At 40.3% G+C, this 20,706-nt stretch overlaps 1 protein-coding gene across 1 annotated transcript; it reads left to right on the top strand.

Moving 5' to 3' along the window:
* The first annotated feature begins 965 nt into the window (after positions 1–965).
* Positions 966–10,317, top strand: LOC126408998 (homeobox protein engrailed-2b-like). The gene is made up of 2 exons (XM_050074854.1): positions 966–3,714; positions 6,841–10,317. The coding sequence occupies exons 1-2, from the start codon at positions 3,213–3,215 to the stop codon at positions 7,155–7,157; spliced, it is 819 nt and encodes a 272-aa protein (XP_049930811.1). The 5' UTR covers positions 966–3,212; the 3' UTR covers positions 7,158–10,317.
* Positions 10,318–20,706: the final 10,389 nt, after the last annotated feature.

Genomic DNA, 20,706 nt, shown 5'->3' with positions numbered 1-20,706 from the left:
GTGTGTGTGTGCGTGTGTGTCAGTAGGTGAAATCTGACTTGGACTGTCACTAGTTCGGCAGTTTTCAGTCACCCATGAGCTGCATTCAGGAACAACACCAAACCAATTTGCCATTCCCTTAGTTGCGCGGAAAAGTCGCACAAAGGAGAAGATTACCAACAGGGTACAGGTTTCTTTCAGCCCTTTCTGACAGAAGTCTATTCATCCCAGCCTTACCCCAGGAATGACTTTCTGTCAGTAAGCCCTAATGGCAAACCTCTCCCAACAGTGAGAAAGACTCACTGGAATGTGTTCCACACAAAGATACACACTGGGTGATAAATGCAGAACTAAAACACACCGGGACAGAACATAAGGTTTGTGTGTGTGTGTGTGTGTGTGTGTGTGTGTGTGTGTGTGTGTGTGTGTGTGTGTGTGTGTGGTTTTGTGAAATTGCTCTCGTTTTCACGCCATGCCCACTCAGTCTTATCTTTTCTCTGTGCAATCAGTTACACAGGGCTCATCCAGCTCCGAGAACCTGGGGTTATCTCTTCACCTCGAGCAGAAGCATCTTCGCCTCAGTTCGCGCTGACAGGAGCGAAGCCGACTCTGTTCACCTGTGATTTTGTATGCAGCCACGAGCTGATCTTGAACGCACCTTCTCCAAACAGGCACCTACGTTAGGTGGGCTGAAATTGTCCCATATTATGTGTATGTAGCTACATATGTACACACACACACACACACACACGTATACATATATACATAAATATAGCCAAACTAGCCACACACAATGTTTTATCCACTGATAAGAGGTCAGGACACTGAGCCTTTATGGTCACCCATCAACAGATTGGACTTTACTGCGACACTGCTGAAATTTCAAAACACTATAATTTACAGGTACATTTACTCAGATTCACATTTTATCAAAAATATTAACAGAATGTGCCTTTAAAAGAGAAACCATGGAGGGGACTGGGACACTAGCAGAAGACAGACTGAGCAGTCAGTGTGTTATAGTTTGGCCTGTTGAGCTCTAGAAATGGACTAGAACACTTCTGTATGGGAACACAGGCTGTAACTGAACCACTGAGCTGTTCGATTGTCCTGTTCTTTGTTAGCCTGGTGATGTGTAACACATGGAATTAGAGCAGATAATGCTGGTAATGAAAGAAATGCTGGTAATACACCTTATGTGTGCTGCTCCGGCTCTGTGGGAAGGATGGTGCAGGTGAAAATAGCCTGCGGGTCATCACAGTATTGAAAGTGTAGCCTACAAACTAAATGTGAATGATACATTTCAAATGGTGAATGAGGTGCACCTGCAAATTTTCTAAATTTCATAAAGTTGTAAAATGGTAAATCCTTTTTAGTTTGAATGCAATGCAGGCCTTTACTTCGACCCTTAAAACCATAAAATGAAAACCACCTCATAACTCTATAACTCTCTGGGCTACAGGAAATACACCCAAACTTAAGTGTAGTCTTTTTTGTCCTTGAAACTTTTAACACCCGTCTTTTGAATAAAAAATGCATGGACTATTGTTTTGCATGTTTTTATTTGGGGTAACCTGTACAATATATCACAAAGGGTTTACATGCAACCAAAGCACCAGAATTTTGGCATTGAGGTTTTTGCAAACCATGGACATGCTGAATTTCCATTATGATGTTGTGTATATGTTGAAACTTCACGCTTATTTATGTTTCAACAATGCTGTGGTTGACATGTGGTTAGCTTTAGGTACAAAAAACCTGGTTATGGTAAGGAAAAGATCCTGTTTGGGCTTAAAATACCCAGTTTTGGTGGCACAATCCCTGCTGGAAACACAGCCATGTTCCAGTAAAAAAACAAAAAAACAAAACACTTTTTGTGTCACTATCTTGGCAGGAAATGCAGCAATGTCTCAGCAAATACAAACTGCTTGTCATAGCACCATCTCCAGTGGAAAAACCGGCTGCTAAGAAACACCCACATTTGGGGCCTAAACATCTTCTGGAAACACAGTGATGACTCGCTAAAGCCAACAGCTTTTGTTGCTTATTGGTCTCAAGCAGTGGACTGGCAGGGTTCTTGCCTAAGAGGCACACCATCCGTCATCCTCTCCACCTCCCAGTGACAAAGTCAGCTCATATACTATGTCTCTTTAGGGGCTTTGATATGACACGTATGAAACGTACAAATGTAATGTATTCATGGGTTGCAGAAATGTACAATGGCAACATTTTCTTCTGGTGACTGGGCTGATTAATTGAAATCATAACTGCTGACCAGTTCTCACAACAACTCAAAATAATAAACACGTTCAGCTCCATTCAAGGCAGTTCAGCTGCATTTCAGATTCGTTGTCCACAGACTCTGGCGATTCATCTTCATTATTTCCAGCCCATAGTCCAACACAAACACTGGCTAACCCGCACCAAATGAGTCTATGGGGTGTGTTGCACTGTGACACTGTTGACATGTAATGACATCATGTTCATGTGATGACTGGAAGTCAGCAGGGCTTTTATTATTTATACCTGAAAGCTGGGCCGAAGAGTATTTTTCACTAACAGCAACCCTGACCTTATTCAAACTTCAGTCTGTGGCTTTAAATGTTCAAGTAGGCTAATAAGAAATGTCCGCTGCAACCTGAACGCATCATAAACTGACTGGGTGGATTGGATTACTCTGCGTCTCCAGGGAATTCCGGGAACCTCACATGACACCAACTCTGCGCCTTTATTGGTCTGAGGCACGTGTCTGAGAGACCCGTAGTACAACGTCATCACAGCCTCTCGCAGCCAATCAGAAATGAGAACCAAAATCCGTAGTGAAAGTATTTGAGCGGCGTCTTTATCAGGGCACTTTAGTTCTGCTGGAAGCATCAATAATTGTGTGCAGGGACCCGGAAAAAATAAATAGTCTATAGTTTTTCCAACTCGTTTTTATTTTTTAGATAAAAACATTTAATCGCCCAATGCAGCCATGAGGAGGAGGCTTTGACCAGAAACTTAAGCATGATTTTTCTTTGTCAAATTCAGAAGAGGCGCGTTTTCACAGCAGAAACAATAAACTATTCCACCAGAAAAGGAATTAGTGAAGCTCGTCAACGGTTTTCTTTTTCCAGTAAAAAAATATAGTAATTAGTTAATAAGAAGGCGAACAGGACAACACGAAATTGGAATAATTTGTTTGTAGAAGGGCGCAGAGACAGAGGTGCTGAGGGTGATCAGGCTTCATCATTATGGAAGAAAATGCTCGTCGAGATCCAGAGCGCCCAGAGGACTCCGGCGAGGAGTCCAACCGGGCCATCCTGCCTCTCCTCCAGGCACCTAACAACCAGCAGTCCCACAGGATCACCAACTTTTACATCGACAACATTTTAAGACCGGACTTCGGCCGAAAGAGGAAGGACAGGACTTTGGTCCGGGAGGGAGACAGTCTGGGAGTAATTATACGAAGAGAGGAGCTGACAGGGAGAAAGTCCTCCAAAACTGGCAACCCACAGCAGGGTGGAGCAGGAGGCGACGAGGAGAAGGAGGAGGACACGGGAGCATCGGACGACCAGAATCCGGACACTGAGGCCAGGAGATCTGACCTGATAGCCGGTGATGTGGCTGTGAAGGGCCGGGGGGGCGGCGGGGACAGCTGCCGCAGCCCCCAGGCCAGCTCGGCCCCTGCGTCCAAATCGATGCTGTGGCCGGCGTGGGTTTATTGTACCCGCTACTCAGACCGCCCGTCATCAGGTTGGTGGAGAAATATCGCTCAGCCACTTTTCGTTAACTGAAAGAAAGAAAATGAATAAATAAATAAACAAAGGCCGATTATGGTAGGCTATTTAATATCATATAGGCAGTTAACAAAATTTGAAAAAGTCTAAATTACAGAAAACAGCTCCTCTTCTTTCAGAAAGAGTAAAAAGCTCTGATTGCATCATTTTTAAGTTGAAAAGCTGTTGAGGTTAATTCTTTAAAGAGGGTGACATTTTATTCTCTGAGCTGAGCGACCCCCAACCCTACTTAATAGACATATCACTTGCAACAATTGACAAACCCGTTATTACGCCATCATAACTAATATTATCTTCATTATTTCACAATTCCAGTATTTAATAAATGATAGTAGCACTCGTGGAGCAGGCAAAACATATTTTACTTAAAATAAACTACTTTACACACGAATTAGAAAGTATTTGGACTTGTTTTGGATGGAATTCGATCCGGATTTTGGCGTTTAAATAACAATAAAGCGGACAAGACGACACTGTGTCGACGAAAACTGTCGTGGAAATTAAGTTAAAATGAAATGCGGTTCGAAAGTGATGTTAAAAATGTGAAGAAGTGAAGTAAAACCAAGTTTAACGCCATTGTTCCTCAGTCTTCTTTGTTGATATTCCATTAGCATATTTTTTGACAATGGGGGGGGGTCCAAAAAGTGAGGGCCGTGTGTCCCAAAAGACAAGATTCCATGTCAAATCCTGAACACAACTTCAAAGCCTTTTCACTCGTCAACCAAATATAAATAATAAATTTTGACAACATGTTTATGTTATGAACATGCTATGAAATTATTCGATTTTAGCCATTTTGCATTTCAGACGACCAAAAACCTTTTTCTTCTAATGCCGCATCGCTCTGTGTGAACTGCACTGCTTTATTCCAGCATTTAAATAAGCACGGTCCTGTTATTATAAATAAAGTGAAAGGTTTGCTCTAGGCTGGGGTTAGTTTACCAGTGGACGCATGGTGCACTTGGACTTTCCCTTTGAGGTGATTTAGAAACGCGTTCAACTGTTAAAAAATGTTGCTGAAAACAAACTAGCAGCTAAGAGGTTGGGGGGGGGACCTCGCGATGTACCGAAGGAGCGTTTGGAAGAGCTCAAAACGAGGCGAGAACAGTCCGAAATGTTGTATTTATTGTTGTATGGGCACACACAAAAAAGTTTCCATCGAGGTCCAGGCTCAAATTTATGATAATGACCACAAAGGCCTTCAAAGAGGTCAGGGAGGCTGCAGCTTTCCCCACCATTATTAGGCATCTTAAACCAGCCATAACTCTGTAGAAATGAGTCGATGCTTCAATTACGATTCTACAAAATGCTAGAATGTGTAAAGAAAGCGCATTGTTGTCAAACTTTAGTTTAACGGGCTTATAAACACCTCATATTGTCTATAGACTAACTATTGGATGGCACAATTGATTTAGGCCTTCTATGTTTTTATACTTTCCGCACCAAAGCGGAAATATCTTTTTCCATTCGTTCTCCATTATCTGCCATTTGACTTCTTCATCATAGAAAGCTCCGAATATTATAATACAAACAAAGGGCTTATCACTCTTTTTTTGGGAAAACTAGTTTTTAAAAATGGAGTTCCTATGGTAACAGGGAGGGAAAGAGGCGCCTAACTCCCCATCCTCCATCATATCCTAACCCCACCCCCATCTGCACCCTCCACCCTCCTCCTCCTGTTCTCATTGAAGTCTGCTGCAGCAGAGAGGACATGCAGCCATGCAGCCTGATGGGCTGCTGCTCTCAACTCTACTGCAGAATAGTCTTCATTTCATTCCTAGTTTAACAGATGTGGTTGGAATTAACAATTTTCTTTTTTTCCTAGTGTATCTCAGAATATTTCATCTCTGACTGGCATCTCTTCTTTCAATTATTTAACCCTTACAGGTGCAACAAAAATGATGATCATAAAAGATAGCATGACATAGACAACTCATTTTGATTAAAGAAACATTTAACTCGTGAGATTGGTTGATCATTTTACTGTAATCATAATCAAGGGATTCTTGTCTATAACAATGATTTAAATCTGTACACATTACTGAACTTTTTTATTTAGTAATTCCTCCCAAACGTCCTCTATTTATTCAGTCATTACGACTCAAAGATCACCATTAATATTTCAGTAAACGGCAATATATATTTAATGCTACATTCAAACTGCTAATGTCAGTGGTGGAAAGTAAATTTGCTCAAGTATGCCTACTGCAGGCTATTTCAGTTCATATTTTGAGGTACTTTTACTTAACTTGAGTATCTGTATTACCTATATTCTATAGGCCTACTTCACTTCCGCTACAGTGTGAATGAAAACATACTTTTTTATTTGACAGGTTTATTTACTTTGTAGATTCAGAATATTAAACAAAATAAAGGCTAAATTAACTAAAAAACTGTGATGTATAATTCAAAAGCCACCCCGCAGTAAAGTAGATAAAATCAATTCCAACTTTACCAGCTGCAACATTAATGTGATAAACAGGTCGCAGCACTAATTATGATGCAATATATCTGATTATGAAATGAGCCATTCTGTATAATAAGTAGCTACTTTTAGTTTTGGTACTTTATTTGATGCAAATACTTTTGTACGTCAGTAATATTTTGAATGCAGTACTTTGACGTGTAACAGAGTATTTTTACACTGTGGTATTACTATTGTTACGTAGTAAAGACCTGCGTACTTCCAACACTGGCTTTACATGTGTAACAGCATGTTTAGGTCCCCTAAGGGGCTTTTATAACACCACGCAGGCCTTTAGCTGACAGAGAAAAATATAACACTACTAAATGATGTCCTAGTTAATAACTAAAATCTTCTTATATGATGCAAAATGAGATCAGATGTTGTTTGCGGAATGTGTGTCCACTAACTGAAGATCCTGACGCATTAAAACGTTTGAAACTTAGCTCATTTTGGCACAAACGTGAATAGACACTTTCTGCTGATATGTTTTTATATGCAGTATCCACTGTTATTATAGCCTCCCTGTGATTTTAAGATATGAGAAAGCTCAAAAGTACTGACCCTAACTACTGGGTGTCTTTTTGTTATTACCCTTACCCCCCATCCCCACCCAAGGGCCCAGATCCCGCAAACCAAAGAAGGCAGCGACCCCGAGTAAAGAGGACAAGCGGCCCCGGACGGCTTTCACTGCGGAGCAACTCCACCGGTTAAAAACTGAGTTCCAGAACAACCGGTACCTGACGGAGCAGCGGAGGCAGAGCCTGGCCCGGGATCTTGGCCTAAACGAGTCTCAGATCAAAATATGGTTTCAGAACAAACGGGCCAAAATCAAGAAAGCCACCGGGAATAAAAACGCTCTGGCGCTGCATCTGATGGCGCAGGGACTGTACAACCATGCCGCGTCCAAGGATGCCAAGTCGGACAGCGAGTAGAGGACAAACGGGGACAGGCGGGGGGGAGGGGGGATCCTGAAACATGCAATAAAATCACTTCAGTACCAGCATTCATATTTAAAACTCAACCAGAGACGATATTGTGACATTTTGTTGGTCTTTAGAGTGTGTGTGCGCGTGCGTGAGTGTGTGGCTACGTGTCCTCAGGGCTGTAGTTATGACGATGTCCGATCCAAGTCAAAAATGGTGCTGCGTTCAGGCTACAGAAAGAAATCAGAATTTCAGCAGGTATGTTATAAGCTACAAACCGTAGGCCTATCAGATGTCCAGTGAAACCAGCTGTGGATGCTTTGAACTGTTAACCTTACTGTTACCTATGCAACATCTAATGTAAGCTATCTTTAGGCTGCAGCAATGACTTGGCTCCGCTCTGTTAAGGAGGCCTGAAGAACTCATAAGCTATGTGGTCACATTTCAAAATTGGGAAAAGGCTCTTTAGGCTAAATTGTGCCGGTAAAATCATGTATTATTCGTTAGCTAAAATTGTAGGCCTATTAGCTACTGGCAGCTGAAGCAATAAAGTTAGGCTAATTTCAGACACCAGGGATAAAACCCATGTTTTCATAAAGGTTTTCATTGCTAATAAAATGACTATTTTGACATTTTTCAACATTATAATTAATGTTACTTGGATCATAGTTGTAACACTGTACCCCGCCATCTTTAGTGATCTCAGAAAGCTCCAAATTTCAGCCAACCCAAGTTTCCAAGTTTCCTACTTGAGTTGTAGCTCTTCACCTTTAAAGAAACATCCAGAACATCCATATTCTGACATGTTAGCACTGTCAGGTCTAGTGCCGTGGTCAAAACGAGGTTCAAAGCGGTGGACACTAGCAATTAATTATGGTCAAATACAGACAATTAGGCTAAGTGTGGACGAAACTTTAGCTTACTATTTACAGAGTTCACAGAGTGTCACCGTGATGTTAGAGCTCCAGCAGTAGGCTACCTGCCTGCCTACTGGAATCCTGCCCTCCGACATTTAATTTCGACTCATTAAGACAAAAGGCTTCAGAATGGGCACAACGTGATGTTAAACTTTAAACTATATGGCAGGGGTAAAGGTCACCTAATGGTCCAAACACAGGAAACATACCTTTGATGTTTTTTTAGAGGCGGGGAAAGTGAGTCAACACTATCCAATAGGAGCTGAGAACAGGACGAGCTCGAGGAGATGACAGTAGAGTGGACAGCCGTCACGCGCACTACAGCCCTGTGTCCCGTTAGGCTCAACTGTTGTGTCTGAGGAACTTTATTGATTATGAAAACTATATGCTGAAATCCAAAGATTTTTTCTGCTGCATTCTGGGAACTGTGAATTGAGAAAATAGCCTACTTTGTGTGTTTCTGTTTTTGTTTTGTTCTTTCTGACTTTAATGGCTGTTTTCTGCTCTCTTCTTATTTTTTCTTGCGGTGTTCCCCTCTGTCGGCGTACTGTAGTGAATGTTTACCTGCAGGTCTGGTTGTTTTGGTGTCAGAGTAGCCTTCTATAGCCTTTTATGGGCGCCAAAATTTTGAAATTTGGGAATGTAACGACACATTTTATGTCTGGAATTAAAGGTCTGCTTTCTAGAAGCTGTCTGGTGAACATTGTTTAATAACCAAATTAATTTCCACAAAAGAACTGGCAAAAACCCCACACGCCACTGAACACACCAGCCCTTTCCATTTGAATTTATCTGATATTAGTACTGAAAGAAAAACATCAAACTTTTTTTTTTTATTTTTTTTTTTTATGTCCTATAAATTTGAAAAGATGTCTTTAAAAATAACCTATTTATCCCCGAATTTTTTTTTTACATTATGTCCCACAGCCAGCTATCATCAGCAAGGGACATTCTTTCCATTTATCTCCAACCGTCTGCCGACTTTGGCACCGCACCCTCCGGCCAAACCATGGACCTATAGTACAGGCTATCTACGAATGTTCAAGAAAATAGGCAAGGTTTTATTTGTTGTTAACAAAGACCAGTATATTCTTATTTATAATACAATGAGCATCTATAGCTATGTGGAAACGGGGCTCTGGAGTGTTTACATAACTTATTTTCCTGTAATAACTTTTCTGTTTGAATGCACCATCTGACAGGCCTTCTGCCGGGTCTGATTAATGTGGACCCAAACCAAATCGTGGTCTTATGATGCTGTGAATGTTTCTTTTTATTTTCTAGACTGTGTTACAGGAGTTTTGCTTGCATTCAATTACAAACCTGGACAAGCTTCTGCCTTAAAAGTTAAGTAAATACAACCTAAACATATTTACAGAAAGAGCAGCTGTTTTCTACGATGGGATTTTGACATCAGGATTTTTAAAGATGAATAACGGACACATTTACTTGTTTTTCCCCGCTCAGCTGAAGTTCTCCTTTATATGATCCTACATGTAAATAATTTATATCATTATGGTGTGATGGTAAATAAAATACAACAATGCAAATGTATATTTTCAAGAGCTCATTTTATTATACGAACTGAAACAAGCCTGGAAAAATAGAGAGGGAAAAGAAAGAAAAAAAAGAAAGAAATCACATGGCCCAAATATGTAGTAGGCTATTTTGCTGTGAAGCTGATTTTGTTTTATTGAAATATCTTGATGATGATTAGCATAACAATGAGAGGACCACAGACACAACATCGAGGACGCTTCTAGTCTGCACAGCTAGTAGGATATCAATACTGCATCTCTAATGTTGTTTCGTTGTGCTGTAGCCACTGGTCACAAAACCACCTGTGTATTTTAGCTTTTACTGCAAAACGCTTTTTTTTAATGACACCACAAAAGGCCGTTTGACAGAGAGTTAAAATCAACTGCATGTACTGCATCATTTCTGTCTAAACAGCACGTGGCCAGTAGCCTACAGAACAAATGATGCACAAAATCATGGCAATTGATCAGAATTTTTACTTTAACTACTTTGGTGCAACTTTAAAGTTTCTGCAGAATATTACAATACGATTTAAACGTTTCTTACAAAGTGTAGCTCAGATTAAAATATATATAGTCCAATGCAATATCATTTACAGTATATATTGTTGCCCCACGTGTCAAATAGCCTACACACACACACACACACACACACACATATATATATATATATATGTGTGTATGTATGTATTTTTTTTTTTTTTTTTTTTTTTTGCAAAAAAAGAAAAAAGCCCCACATCAGAATAAATATGCATCATATTTTCAGGGGAGCTGAAGGACTGCATGCTTCTTTGTGTTTTAAGAACATTTCTAGGTTTAGAAAAAGCATTTAAAAACCTTCTACATTGTATCAGAAGCATACTTCTTTAAAAATTTGTATTCTCCTAAACCTTCATATTTTGGAGATACAAGTTTTCCACATGACAGTTAGGCCACAGTTTTCAACCTTGGGGCCGGGAGCCCATATAGGGTCGCTGGATAAGTTGACGAGGTCACAGGGAGATTTATATCACTCATATATGAATATTTGATTTATATTCTTTAAAAAAAGAAAACAAAAGTGACATGTTTGAATGAATCTGGAGCCCACAACATTTTCTTGAAAACAGAAATGATGCCATTGACTCTCTCTGAGCAATGACTGCTGGTCTGATTGTGGGACCCCAAAATGGGGTCAACATTCTAGAAAAAAAAGAAAAAAATAATTTTCATAGTGTCAAACTGGTGTAAGACATGAAGAGGTGGATTACACTTATGTAGAGCATACATTCATTTATACATTCTGGGGAAAAAAAGTTTTTACTGCCTTTTCCTCCAGTTGGGCTCGGCACTGAATTTAGAAGTGATCAAATTCCTGGGAATTTCTCATCCAGAACCAACACTCATAATTCCAGAATATCCCTAATGAGAATTGCATGACCACTCTGAACGTCAGTTTTGAATAATTGTATTCTTATCAATGTGTAATTCAGGACTGTTTTCTACCCATCAACATACAGCATTATTTAAAGTTTGATGACAATACATACAGTCCAGTGACTTGTAGAGCAACCTTCTCCACCTAAAGGAACTTGAAATCCTTCAGCTGGTGTGAAAACCTAAAAATCTAATTAAACCCATTTCAAAGAGGCATTATATAGTATACATTGCCAAAACAAGTGTAAAAATATGAAAATAAAAACGAAATTCTCCCAATATGGACAGTTTTATCAACAATATGCTACGTATCAGTTTTGTAGGCAGCGGGCCATTCCTATGAACATTTCTCTGACTTAAATGAAAGAGAACACACTGACACAATATGAAACCCACTTTGAAAAAAGAACACAGCTGGTCACTGAGGAATGATTCAAGAGTAAAAAAGCATCAGTGAGGCCAGCTAATAATAACTTGTAATAGTAACTAGAATAAGTTTGCAGTGAAAATCTCAAAAACAGAGATCCAACAAAACAAATGAGGATAGAGTTTTTGTAACTTCTCTTAACTACACCAACTCCCTTTCACATGGATACATTGATCTTTAAGTCATTATGGCTGTCACACAGTGGACCTAGATTATTTTTCAGAGTTAGGCACAGATAAACAAACCAACACCAAACAAACAGTTTTATCTTTGATAATAAGTTTGCATGTTTTGGTCTTTTAAGAGTCATTTAAAAAGGTTTTTAAGATTTGTGCACGTATTAAATCCATTTTTGAACATGTCGTATCAGTGCAAATTGAGGGTTCCTGTCTGGGTTGAATTACACAAAGAATTGGCAAAACACTGATAGTTCGAGTGTTCCATCAGCACTTGCTTGACTTGATAAAATGGGGGGGAAAAAACGGTGAAAGACTCGTAGTTATTACTTTGATTAGTATTTACTTCATTGTCCCGATCAGTTTGTCTGAGTCACAGTAGCAATGTCTGCGACACAACAGATGGAACTTGAAACATACGCGACTACCCATGAAAGCTTAAAACTGTGAAGGCAAAATTATCTGCAAATCCAAACACCTCCTCCTGCCCCCAAATGATCCTGCAGTCAAATTAAGCAAGTGCACCAAACTCACTGATGTCTCATTTCTGTATTTTGTTTACCTGAACATCTGACCGAGTTGGAGAAACAGTCGGGAGAAATGAAACAGAGAGGAAGACAGAAATATGGAGAGCAGAAGGAGATCCGTCAACAAAAAGCCAGAGAGTTGTCTGGGACTCGTCCATTGGCAGCAGCAGCAGCATTGACCTGGGCTCAGTGAATGGCTGCAGGAGCCCTCATCTGCATTTCCTTTCTTAGCTGGCTTGTATGTGGAAGTAACGCCCAACGGTCGCTGACTTGATGAGCTGAGCTACTCTTGACTTGGGAGAGGAAAGGGGGGAAAAGCTGTGAGCTGGGTTTCTATGCACAGTGTGGGGCTGTCAGTCTAAAGGGTTGGGGTTGTTCGGGGGTGGAGGGGAGGTGGGGGCGGTGGAGGGGGTTGGTGAAATGGCCAGAGAACCTGGATGAAGGTCAAAATGCTTTGGGTGTCCATGCAAAAAGCAGCAGGTGACAACACTACAGCCAAGACCTGATAAGAAATGGAGGTCTAGCACTATATCAGAGGACTTTCACTTGTTTTTATCGTGACTCTGATGTTACTTTTGATATCAGTCATATTTTATTTAAATTAAATGAGTTTTTAAATCTAAAAATCTATTTCACAACTGTAATCATATAGTGGTTCTGATCCAAAATAATTTTGTGAATTCCCAAATGTCAAGACTCTTCATATACAACCTCCAACATGATCAGATCATTTGGAATAATTCTGATCCCTGGTTTCCAATGCTGCAACTACTGGGGTTGGGGTAATTGAAAGACTGTAGTAATGGTTAAAAAAATCAATAAAATAAATGAAATAAAACAAAGTGTGACTGCCTTTTTTCAGCTTATTTAGACAATGTGGGTTGGCAAAGCCTTCCAGACAGTCTCCTTACATTTGGTGGTATGTATGCTCAAATTTTGAGAGTTACTTCTGAGTGGTTCTTTTGTTTGAATTTGCACCACCTCTCGTCAGCCAATGAAATCAAAGTATTGCTCTGAGTAATCTGAATCTGCCATGTCTGCGACCAGCTGACCACACCAAGGTGGGTGGTGATGTCGTCGGACAACCCAGTCGTTAAAAAAATGTTAGCATTGTACAGATAGATTTGCATGTTATAATGTAGTGGATATGTTAAAAGTTAACATTTCAATTAAGCTGTGGTTAACATGGTGGGACACGGCACAAAAACCATTTGGTTACATTTAGGTGAAGATCGTGTCTTGGCTTTAAATACCTAGTTTGGGGGCACAATCTCAGCAGGAAATGCAATGATGTCTCTGTAAGACAACAGCCACTTTTTGTGCCATTATCCTTACTAGAAAAACCAACACATTTTCATTACGACCTCATCACACATCGACATTTGGTCATGGACTTTCCATGTCGACATATGAAGTGCAAGTTACCTTGGGTGCGCTGGTTGTTGACGTTCTGGATCCACTTCAGCCTGTTACATGCATCGTCTATATTCAAACGATCCCTCTGTTTTCACAGGAAATGCACAGTTTCCATATGGTCTCTTTCAAAATATACGAACGGAACTATGTCGGTACAGCACCGCGAAAGGACGTTTTTTCTCCTTCAAAAACAAACACACGTGGTTACGTTTAGCCAACACATGCACGTGGTTGGGTTTAGGAAAAAACAACAGGGTTTGGCTTTACAATATTATGTGAAGCAAACACTGGCCTCCCAGGAAAAAGTGGGAGGTTGCTGGACCCATCCACTACCCCCTCCTGCCTGGGCTACGGCAGAAGTCACTGACCAAGCACCACTATTCGACAACTTGGGTGTGAGACTGGGCTGGAATAACAGTGATAGGTTGCTTTAAAACAAACAATAAAATGCTGCTGGAAACAATGTGATGACTCACTATATCACAGCCCCTTTTTTTTTTTTGATCTCAAACAGTGGTCTGCAGCTTAGCAGGCATCTCCACCACACCATCACACTATCCACCATCCCCTCTACCTCTTAATGACAAAGGCAGCTGATACACTCGCTTTAGAAACGTTGATATGTGCAGAAATGTAGAATGCTAATATTTTCTTCTAGTGACTGGACTATGTTGGACAAGAACATCTTTTACTGCTGGAAATGTAATTGTTCAATTATTGCCCAGTTGAAAACATTTGTTAGAAAAGTAATCAAAAAGAAATCAAATATTATAAGTTACATCGCTTTGATGAAGTTAATAAAATAGTTTTATTATCTAGTCATCTGTAACATATTACATTTCAAAAGTAACCGTACCAAACTGCTTAAGGGTTAGATACTCAAACATGGATGTGGACAACAGATGTGTGTGATGTGTACGGTCCGTGAGGACATTAGGCAAATGTATGCTACACAGATTGTGGAAAGTAAAGGGGGATAGTAGTTTGTACGAGCTCTTATCCAACCATGTCTAAAGGCAAGTGTTTTTATAACTGTTCTGCCACTGCCTCCCCAATCTCCCTTCAATAATTCTGGGTTTCACTGTAGGTCGATGTGATGAATAATATAAATGTGAATACCGGCACACACTTTCTCTCCCGTGAGACACTCGCAATGTTGCACTGAGTTACTGATGTCAAAAACCCACCAACTTACATATCTCTGTATACCTGGTTAGTCACTTTGTAAAGTGGGTCTGCTTGTGGGATTGTCATTTCCTGAAAGTTGCACAAGTTGTGTTAAAGGATCTGTCAGCATACTGACCCCTCAATCTGTGCTCTACTTTCCGCCTCACTACATAAAGAGCACACTACTTGCTGAGTTTCCACTGAACATTGGCACTAGACATAAACCCACACCAGCAGAATTCTGAATTTGGTTTTCACTCCAGTTGGCTGAAAACAATCAGATTCAAAGATGCTTTTTTTTTCTTAATTTAACAGGTTCTCAAAATTCTACATTTTCTGTAATTATATGATTTGTTATATTAGTGTTTCCTTGCTATTTTTTTATGATAACCCTAAAACAGTTATGTCCGTCTTTACCAGGCATGACCAGGTCGTGACAGCTGGTATCATTTTCACCTCGTGAATCTGTGAGTGTGTCACCATGGTGAAATGTGGTCCTGGTGAGGTGACGCCAGTTGTAGCAGGCACTACCACAGGTGTTTTGAGTATTTTGCCAGATGTTAATACAATATGTCTGTCTGTCTGTCTGTGTAGGCAGATTTTGTCAAATCGATAACTTTGCAATCATGCACGAAGTCACAAAACTTTACAGGTTTGTAGTTGAGCTCAAATGGAGGCTGAGTTCAAAGGTGGGTGTGGTCCAAGCAACAGTGACAGAAGTTGAGGGTATAGGAAGAAAAAAAGGGGCCACTGGCCTCCTCACTTTACGCCCCTGGCCAACATTCGTTGTAAGTCGCACATCGCTGTGTCACAGCTGAAGTGATCCCATTGCAAGATGGTCTCTAATTTTTTTCCTGCTGTAAACTACATCTGTGTATATCTGTAGACTAAGTTATGGCAAATATTTATTTAAAACTCTTGCGTATAATGGATGTGTAAAAGCAAAACAATCTCAACTCACAACCCAATCACCAGAGTAAATGTTGGCATTACATTTGACTTCATTATGTAGACAAAATGTCGAAACTTTACGTTTCAAGAAGGATGTGGTTAGGTTTCAGCACAAAAACCACTTGGCCTGGAAAACATCATGTTTTGGCTTAAAATACTCCGTTTTAGGGGCACAATACCAGCTGGAAACGTAACAATGTCCCATTAAAAAACAACTTACATGGCGCTATTTCCGCTACAAAAACAGCAACAGGTTGCTAACAATACCAATGTTTGGTGCCTAAAAACCCACCAAAAAACCCCCAAACCTCTTCTATTGTCTGTTGGTCTTGAACAGTGGTCTACAGCTTGGCAGGCATCTCGCCTAGGTGTCACCTGCTGATGACAAAGTCAGCTCATATACTACGTTACTTTAGAAATTTTTAATATGATATGAATGAAACCTACAAATGTAACATATTTGTGGTGCACAGAGACATACAATGCCAACATTTTCTTCTGGCCACTACAGATGTAAGTCCATTTACTAGCTATTTCAGGGCTTTTAACTGTATCTTATGGTCTTAATCAGAACTTGAGTTGAGTCCTGTTTTCTATAGAATGAAATTCCATGCTCAAAACTTTGCAGAATCATTTGGAACATTATAAAAATGCAACAACATTATTCAGCGGAATTACCTACATCAGACTGCACTGCTATCATTGTTGGTCTATCCAACCAGCGCTGGGTAACACATCCATCTGGCTAAATAGCTTACCTACAGCTAACAACCTATTCAACCTGCTGTTCTATGGTTCTCAATAAAACCAAGCACACATGTCTTGTTTGCTTGTTGAGGCTTGAGTCAAATATTGCTAAATCTGTCTATGGAAACATTTCAGCAACATGTCCTGTTGTTTTCAAGCTATAAGCAGAGTATCACAGGGACAAAAAATAAAAAAACCCATCTTATTTACCCAAAGTTCATCCATCCCCTTGTCATAAACTTAACCCCTCCAACAGGCAGAGGCAAAGGGCAGACGAGCAGAGAAAAGAAAAGTACATATCACAAAGTATTGATGTCCCCTGTGTCTCCGTCAGACAAAAGACGGCCCATCCAGTCCCCCTTCCCCCCACTGAGTAATTTAGCCATAGTTCTCTAAATGCTTCCTAGTCAAACTTGGAATATGGAATGAAGGGGACCGGGGCTTTGTGGCGGAAATATAATTACGGCTGGTGAAAGCTGGTGAAGGTGGAGAATGGGGGATGACATCAGACCAATTTCACACCAGGGCCTCGGATGGCCAGGCCAAGCCTGGGCCTCGCCGCGCAACACTGATCAAAGCCTGCTGCAGCCGCCCCAAAAGCCAAAAAAAGGAGAGACTTAACTATGCTAATCTCCAGGACAAATATATTTTAATCTTGTTAGAATACAAGTTAATGCCACAGCTCAGTGACCAAACTTTATGCTATAAGAGTAGAAGGATACAAGAATACAAAATCACACTTTGTCTCCAAGGTTCTTCTATTCAACAAGTGAATGCTGAGTCTCCGAAAAAACAACAGTTAAGGAATTATCAAGTAGTCATACCACTGTCAAAATCCTCTGAGAGCTCACTAAATACATGTCTTAAAGTAACTGATAGACCTACCTGTGGCATATATTGGTTACAATGATAAACAGATCAGTCATGAAAGCACATGCTTGAAAAGTACTGCTCTGCTCCATAATCAATATTCATATTAGGATTAGTTATTTAAGTATTTCTCCGAAACAGCTGCTTCTGGCTAGCTGACAGCCCTGTATCCTAAGATTTACTTACATCAGTACTAAATGATCTCTATCTCATTATTTATGTTCCGGGCAATGTTCAGTGTCAACACAGAGTGTCTGTTATGTAGTGAGGCAGAGAGCAAGGGTTTGCAGATCGGAGTGGAGGATGAGTGTGTTGACTTTCATGCAGGACACAAAAGTTCATGTTCCATCACAGATCTGCAATTAATGTTCCCCTTTTTTTACCATAACTGCGATCTCTCCCTTACCTTACCTATACCATAGCTGCCATTCACAAATACTATAGGAAGTGAGAATCTTACACCCCTTTTCCTCTAAAATTAGCAGGTGGACATGTTTTTTTAAACACAAGAAAACCTGTTAAATAGGCTATCGACTCCTTTCCCATTGCCAGTAGACCAGAGCCAAAGCATGCCTTTCTGGGATTTTTTTTATTACAAGTGTGCAATGTTCAAAGTCATGGCCGGCAAGAGAACAGGTTGGTAAACAGTAGAAGGCAGCATGGAGGCCTGTGAAAACGTTACAGTATTTACTTCTTTTTTATATGTCTTACTTATTCAACCTCTCTTCCAAACTCAGTGCAGACTAATTTGGATCGATGTTTGAAGGGAGACAGATGGTATTTTGTGGCAGCACATTAATGCATCTCGCTGGTAAAAAAGCTAAAATTAGCACATTCACTCAGGTTTTGTGTTTCCATCAATGCCAATTGGAGCCGGAGCTGATAAATACCTGTGACTACTGCAGAGTCATTTGACCTGGGTGTGAATTCCGATCATAACCTTTCCCATTACATTAAAAAGCCAGATGTAAGCAGGTGTTGATGGGACTTTTGTGCAGTGGAAAAGAGACTTTAAAAACATAAACTGGGGTAAAAGTGTTGCTAATAATCCCTAACTGTACAGGCCAACTGTGCGCACACAATTACAGTAAGGTCAAAGTTGAAGCAGGACGTGGTTCTGTAGGCCTACAGCCCAGTCGCCAGAAGAAAATGTAAGCATTGTATGTTTCTCCAAACCTTGAATATGTTACATTTGTAAGTTTTGTGTATGTATCGTAAAAACAAGGGCTGTCAAACAATTAAAATATTTAAATGCGATTAATGGATGACTGTCCCCAGTTAAGTCACGATTAATCGCAAATTAATTATTATTAATTATAATTTTTTATCTGCTCTGAATGTACCTTAAAGGGATATTTTTCAAGTTTCAAGTACTCTTATCAACATGGATAAATATGCATGCTTTATGCAAATGTAGGTTTATTATTATTGCAACAATCAAAAACAACGACAAATACTGTCTGGAACATTCTCCAGAATAACCTCAAGGGTACTGCGTGCTCAAAAATTATGATGACAGTATAGCATGGCAAACTCAAGCCCAACAATTACATTACTCAGTAATACTCAATGTAGTTCCAATTTTTTTTAAGCAGCTCAATGTACTCTGGTGGTAACTCACTTCACATCGACAGTAAATGCAAATGGCAAGGCTCTGAAGCTGAACTTGCCATACAAAAGACCTCTATCCTAATGGATTTCTGCTCATGGAGGTTTGTTTCTGCTTGCCACTACCATCCACAATGTTACTGCTACATAGCTTCCTGATTTACCAAACTACAGGGTGAGTTGAGGGTCATAATTACAGGAGGTACGTATGTTAATTGCATGTCAAAAAAATTAGTGCCATTAAAAGAAATTTGCATTAAGTCGCTATTAATACGTTAACTTTGACAGCCCTAGTAAAAATGTTTCTAAAGTGACACAGTATATGAGCTGACTTTGTCATCAGGACATGGAGGAGATGGGGGATAGTGTGACACCTGCCAAACTGCAGACCATTGCTCAAAACCAACACACAACAAAACATTTTACATGGCCAAGCCATGGTTAATAGCGACCACAATTTCTTTTATTTATGTGACCCATTGGCAGCTTGCAAAACTACACTGTAAACACACACGTACACTATGCTGTACACTATGTGAAAGGATTGAGCATGTGTTGCATTGAGGATGATGTCAGCAGATCGTGAATTAAGTCCAGTCGTACCATGTGGTGGAGATTCAGCATATAAGCCCAATCGTCAATCAATGGGCTGTGGGAAATGAGGATTTAACGGATGTGAGGGTTGTCTGTCACCCGTTGCCAGTCAGCCCCTTGGTAACCCTTGATCTGTCAGGGGTGGAAGCTGGGCTGCTTGACATTTCCAAACAGGCAGCTACACAATGAGCTCGTATGGGTCCTACTGTGACTTCAATCCTTGGGCAGAGAGGAAACCAAAGCGGCAGGGAGGGAGGGGGGTACAGACTTCCTGCTGCTGGTGTAGAAACAACAAACAGACAGAAGGGATGGTAAGGTGGAAACGTGACGGTGAAGGTAGACAAATGGTGCTCTGCAGAGTCATGTTCTTGCCGGATGTCTTTGGTGCCAATGTCTGCAGCAGCTGATCTCAGGTTGATGTTGTGTTAACCAATAAAATAAGGAGGTACAGAGCTTTGTACTGTAAGATGCAGAACCTGCACACTCTTGGCTTACAATAGCACATGGTTTAGAATCACTGGTTGGAGTATGTGTCTGTAAATAGTCAAGTTTCAATCTCAATGCAGTGCAAATTTTAACTGAATTTTCGAGAAATCAGGAAAAGAAAATGAGAATCTATGTGTTATTCCATTCACTACTGTTATGCAAATATTGGGAGTTGGTTCGTAGAGATAAGCAGTAAGTGGCACTAAATTTAAAGTCATAATACCGCTGCAGAAGAAGAGGGAGCAACAAGATGACTTAAGGCCCAGACACACCAAATCAACTTTAGAGAATTAGTGGCAACATAGACCCCCTGTTAAGTCACCTGACGTTGCCATGTCTTGGCCAAAACGTTGCATGTAAACACACCTCAAAGACTAGAGCCTACAGCCAGCCAGCACATACGTTCTGCACCTGTAAGAGGAAATACCTCTCCACACCACCAGACAGCGGTGGTCTATATTCATCATTCAAAAAGGGAAACCAGAAGACTGTCTTGACGCAAGTTAGCCAGTTAGCACGTTAACAACACAATGCAATGCTAAAAGAACAGAGCATACTTACTGTGCGCCAGTGAACAACACAAACCATCAGGAAATGTGTTTGCTGAAGAACTCAATGACTAAAGAAAAACAATCTTATGTAACAGATTTGTTTTGGTCTCACTCCCTCTTGACTTTAGCCCTTTGTTTACTTTCCTCACTGTTGTTTCTTTTCTCAT

Source organism: Epinephelus moara, chromosome 21 (assembly GCF_006386435.1).
Source record: "Epinephelus moara isolate mb chromosome 21, YSFRI_EMoa_1.0, whole genome shotgun sequence".
NCBI lineage: Eukaryota > Metazoa > Chordata > Actinopteri > Perciformes > Serranidae > Epinephelus > Epinephelus moara.
Note: the sequence above shows the minus strand (reverse complement) of the source record. Positions and strands in the feature narration are given on the sequence as shown.

What these genes read in the sequence shown, in the direction of transcription:
- LOC126408998 (XM_050074854.1), top strand. Translation starts at nt 3,213, where the DNA reads ATGGAAGAAAATGCTCGTCGAGATCCAGAGCGCCCAGAGGACTCCGGC. An exon ending in CTCAGACCGCCCGTCATCAG is followed by an intron (nt 3,715 to 6,840) that starts GTTGGTGGAGAA and finishes TCCCCACCCAAG; the next exon opens with GGCCCAGATCCCGCAAACCA.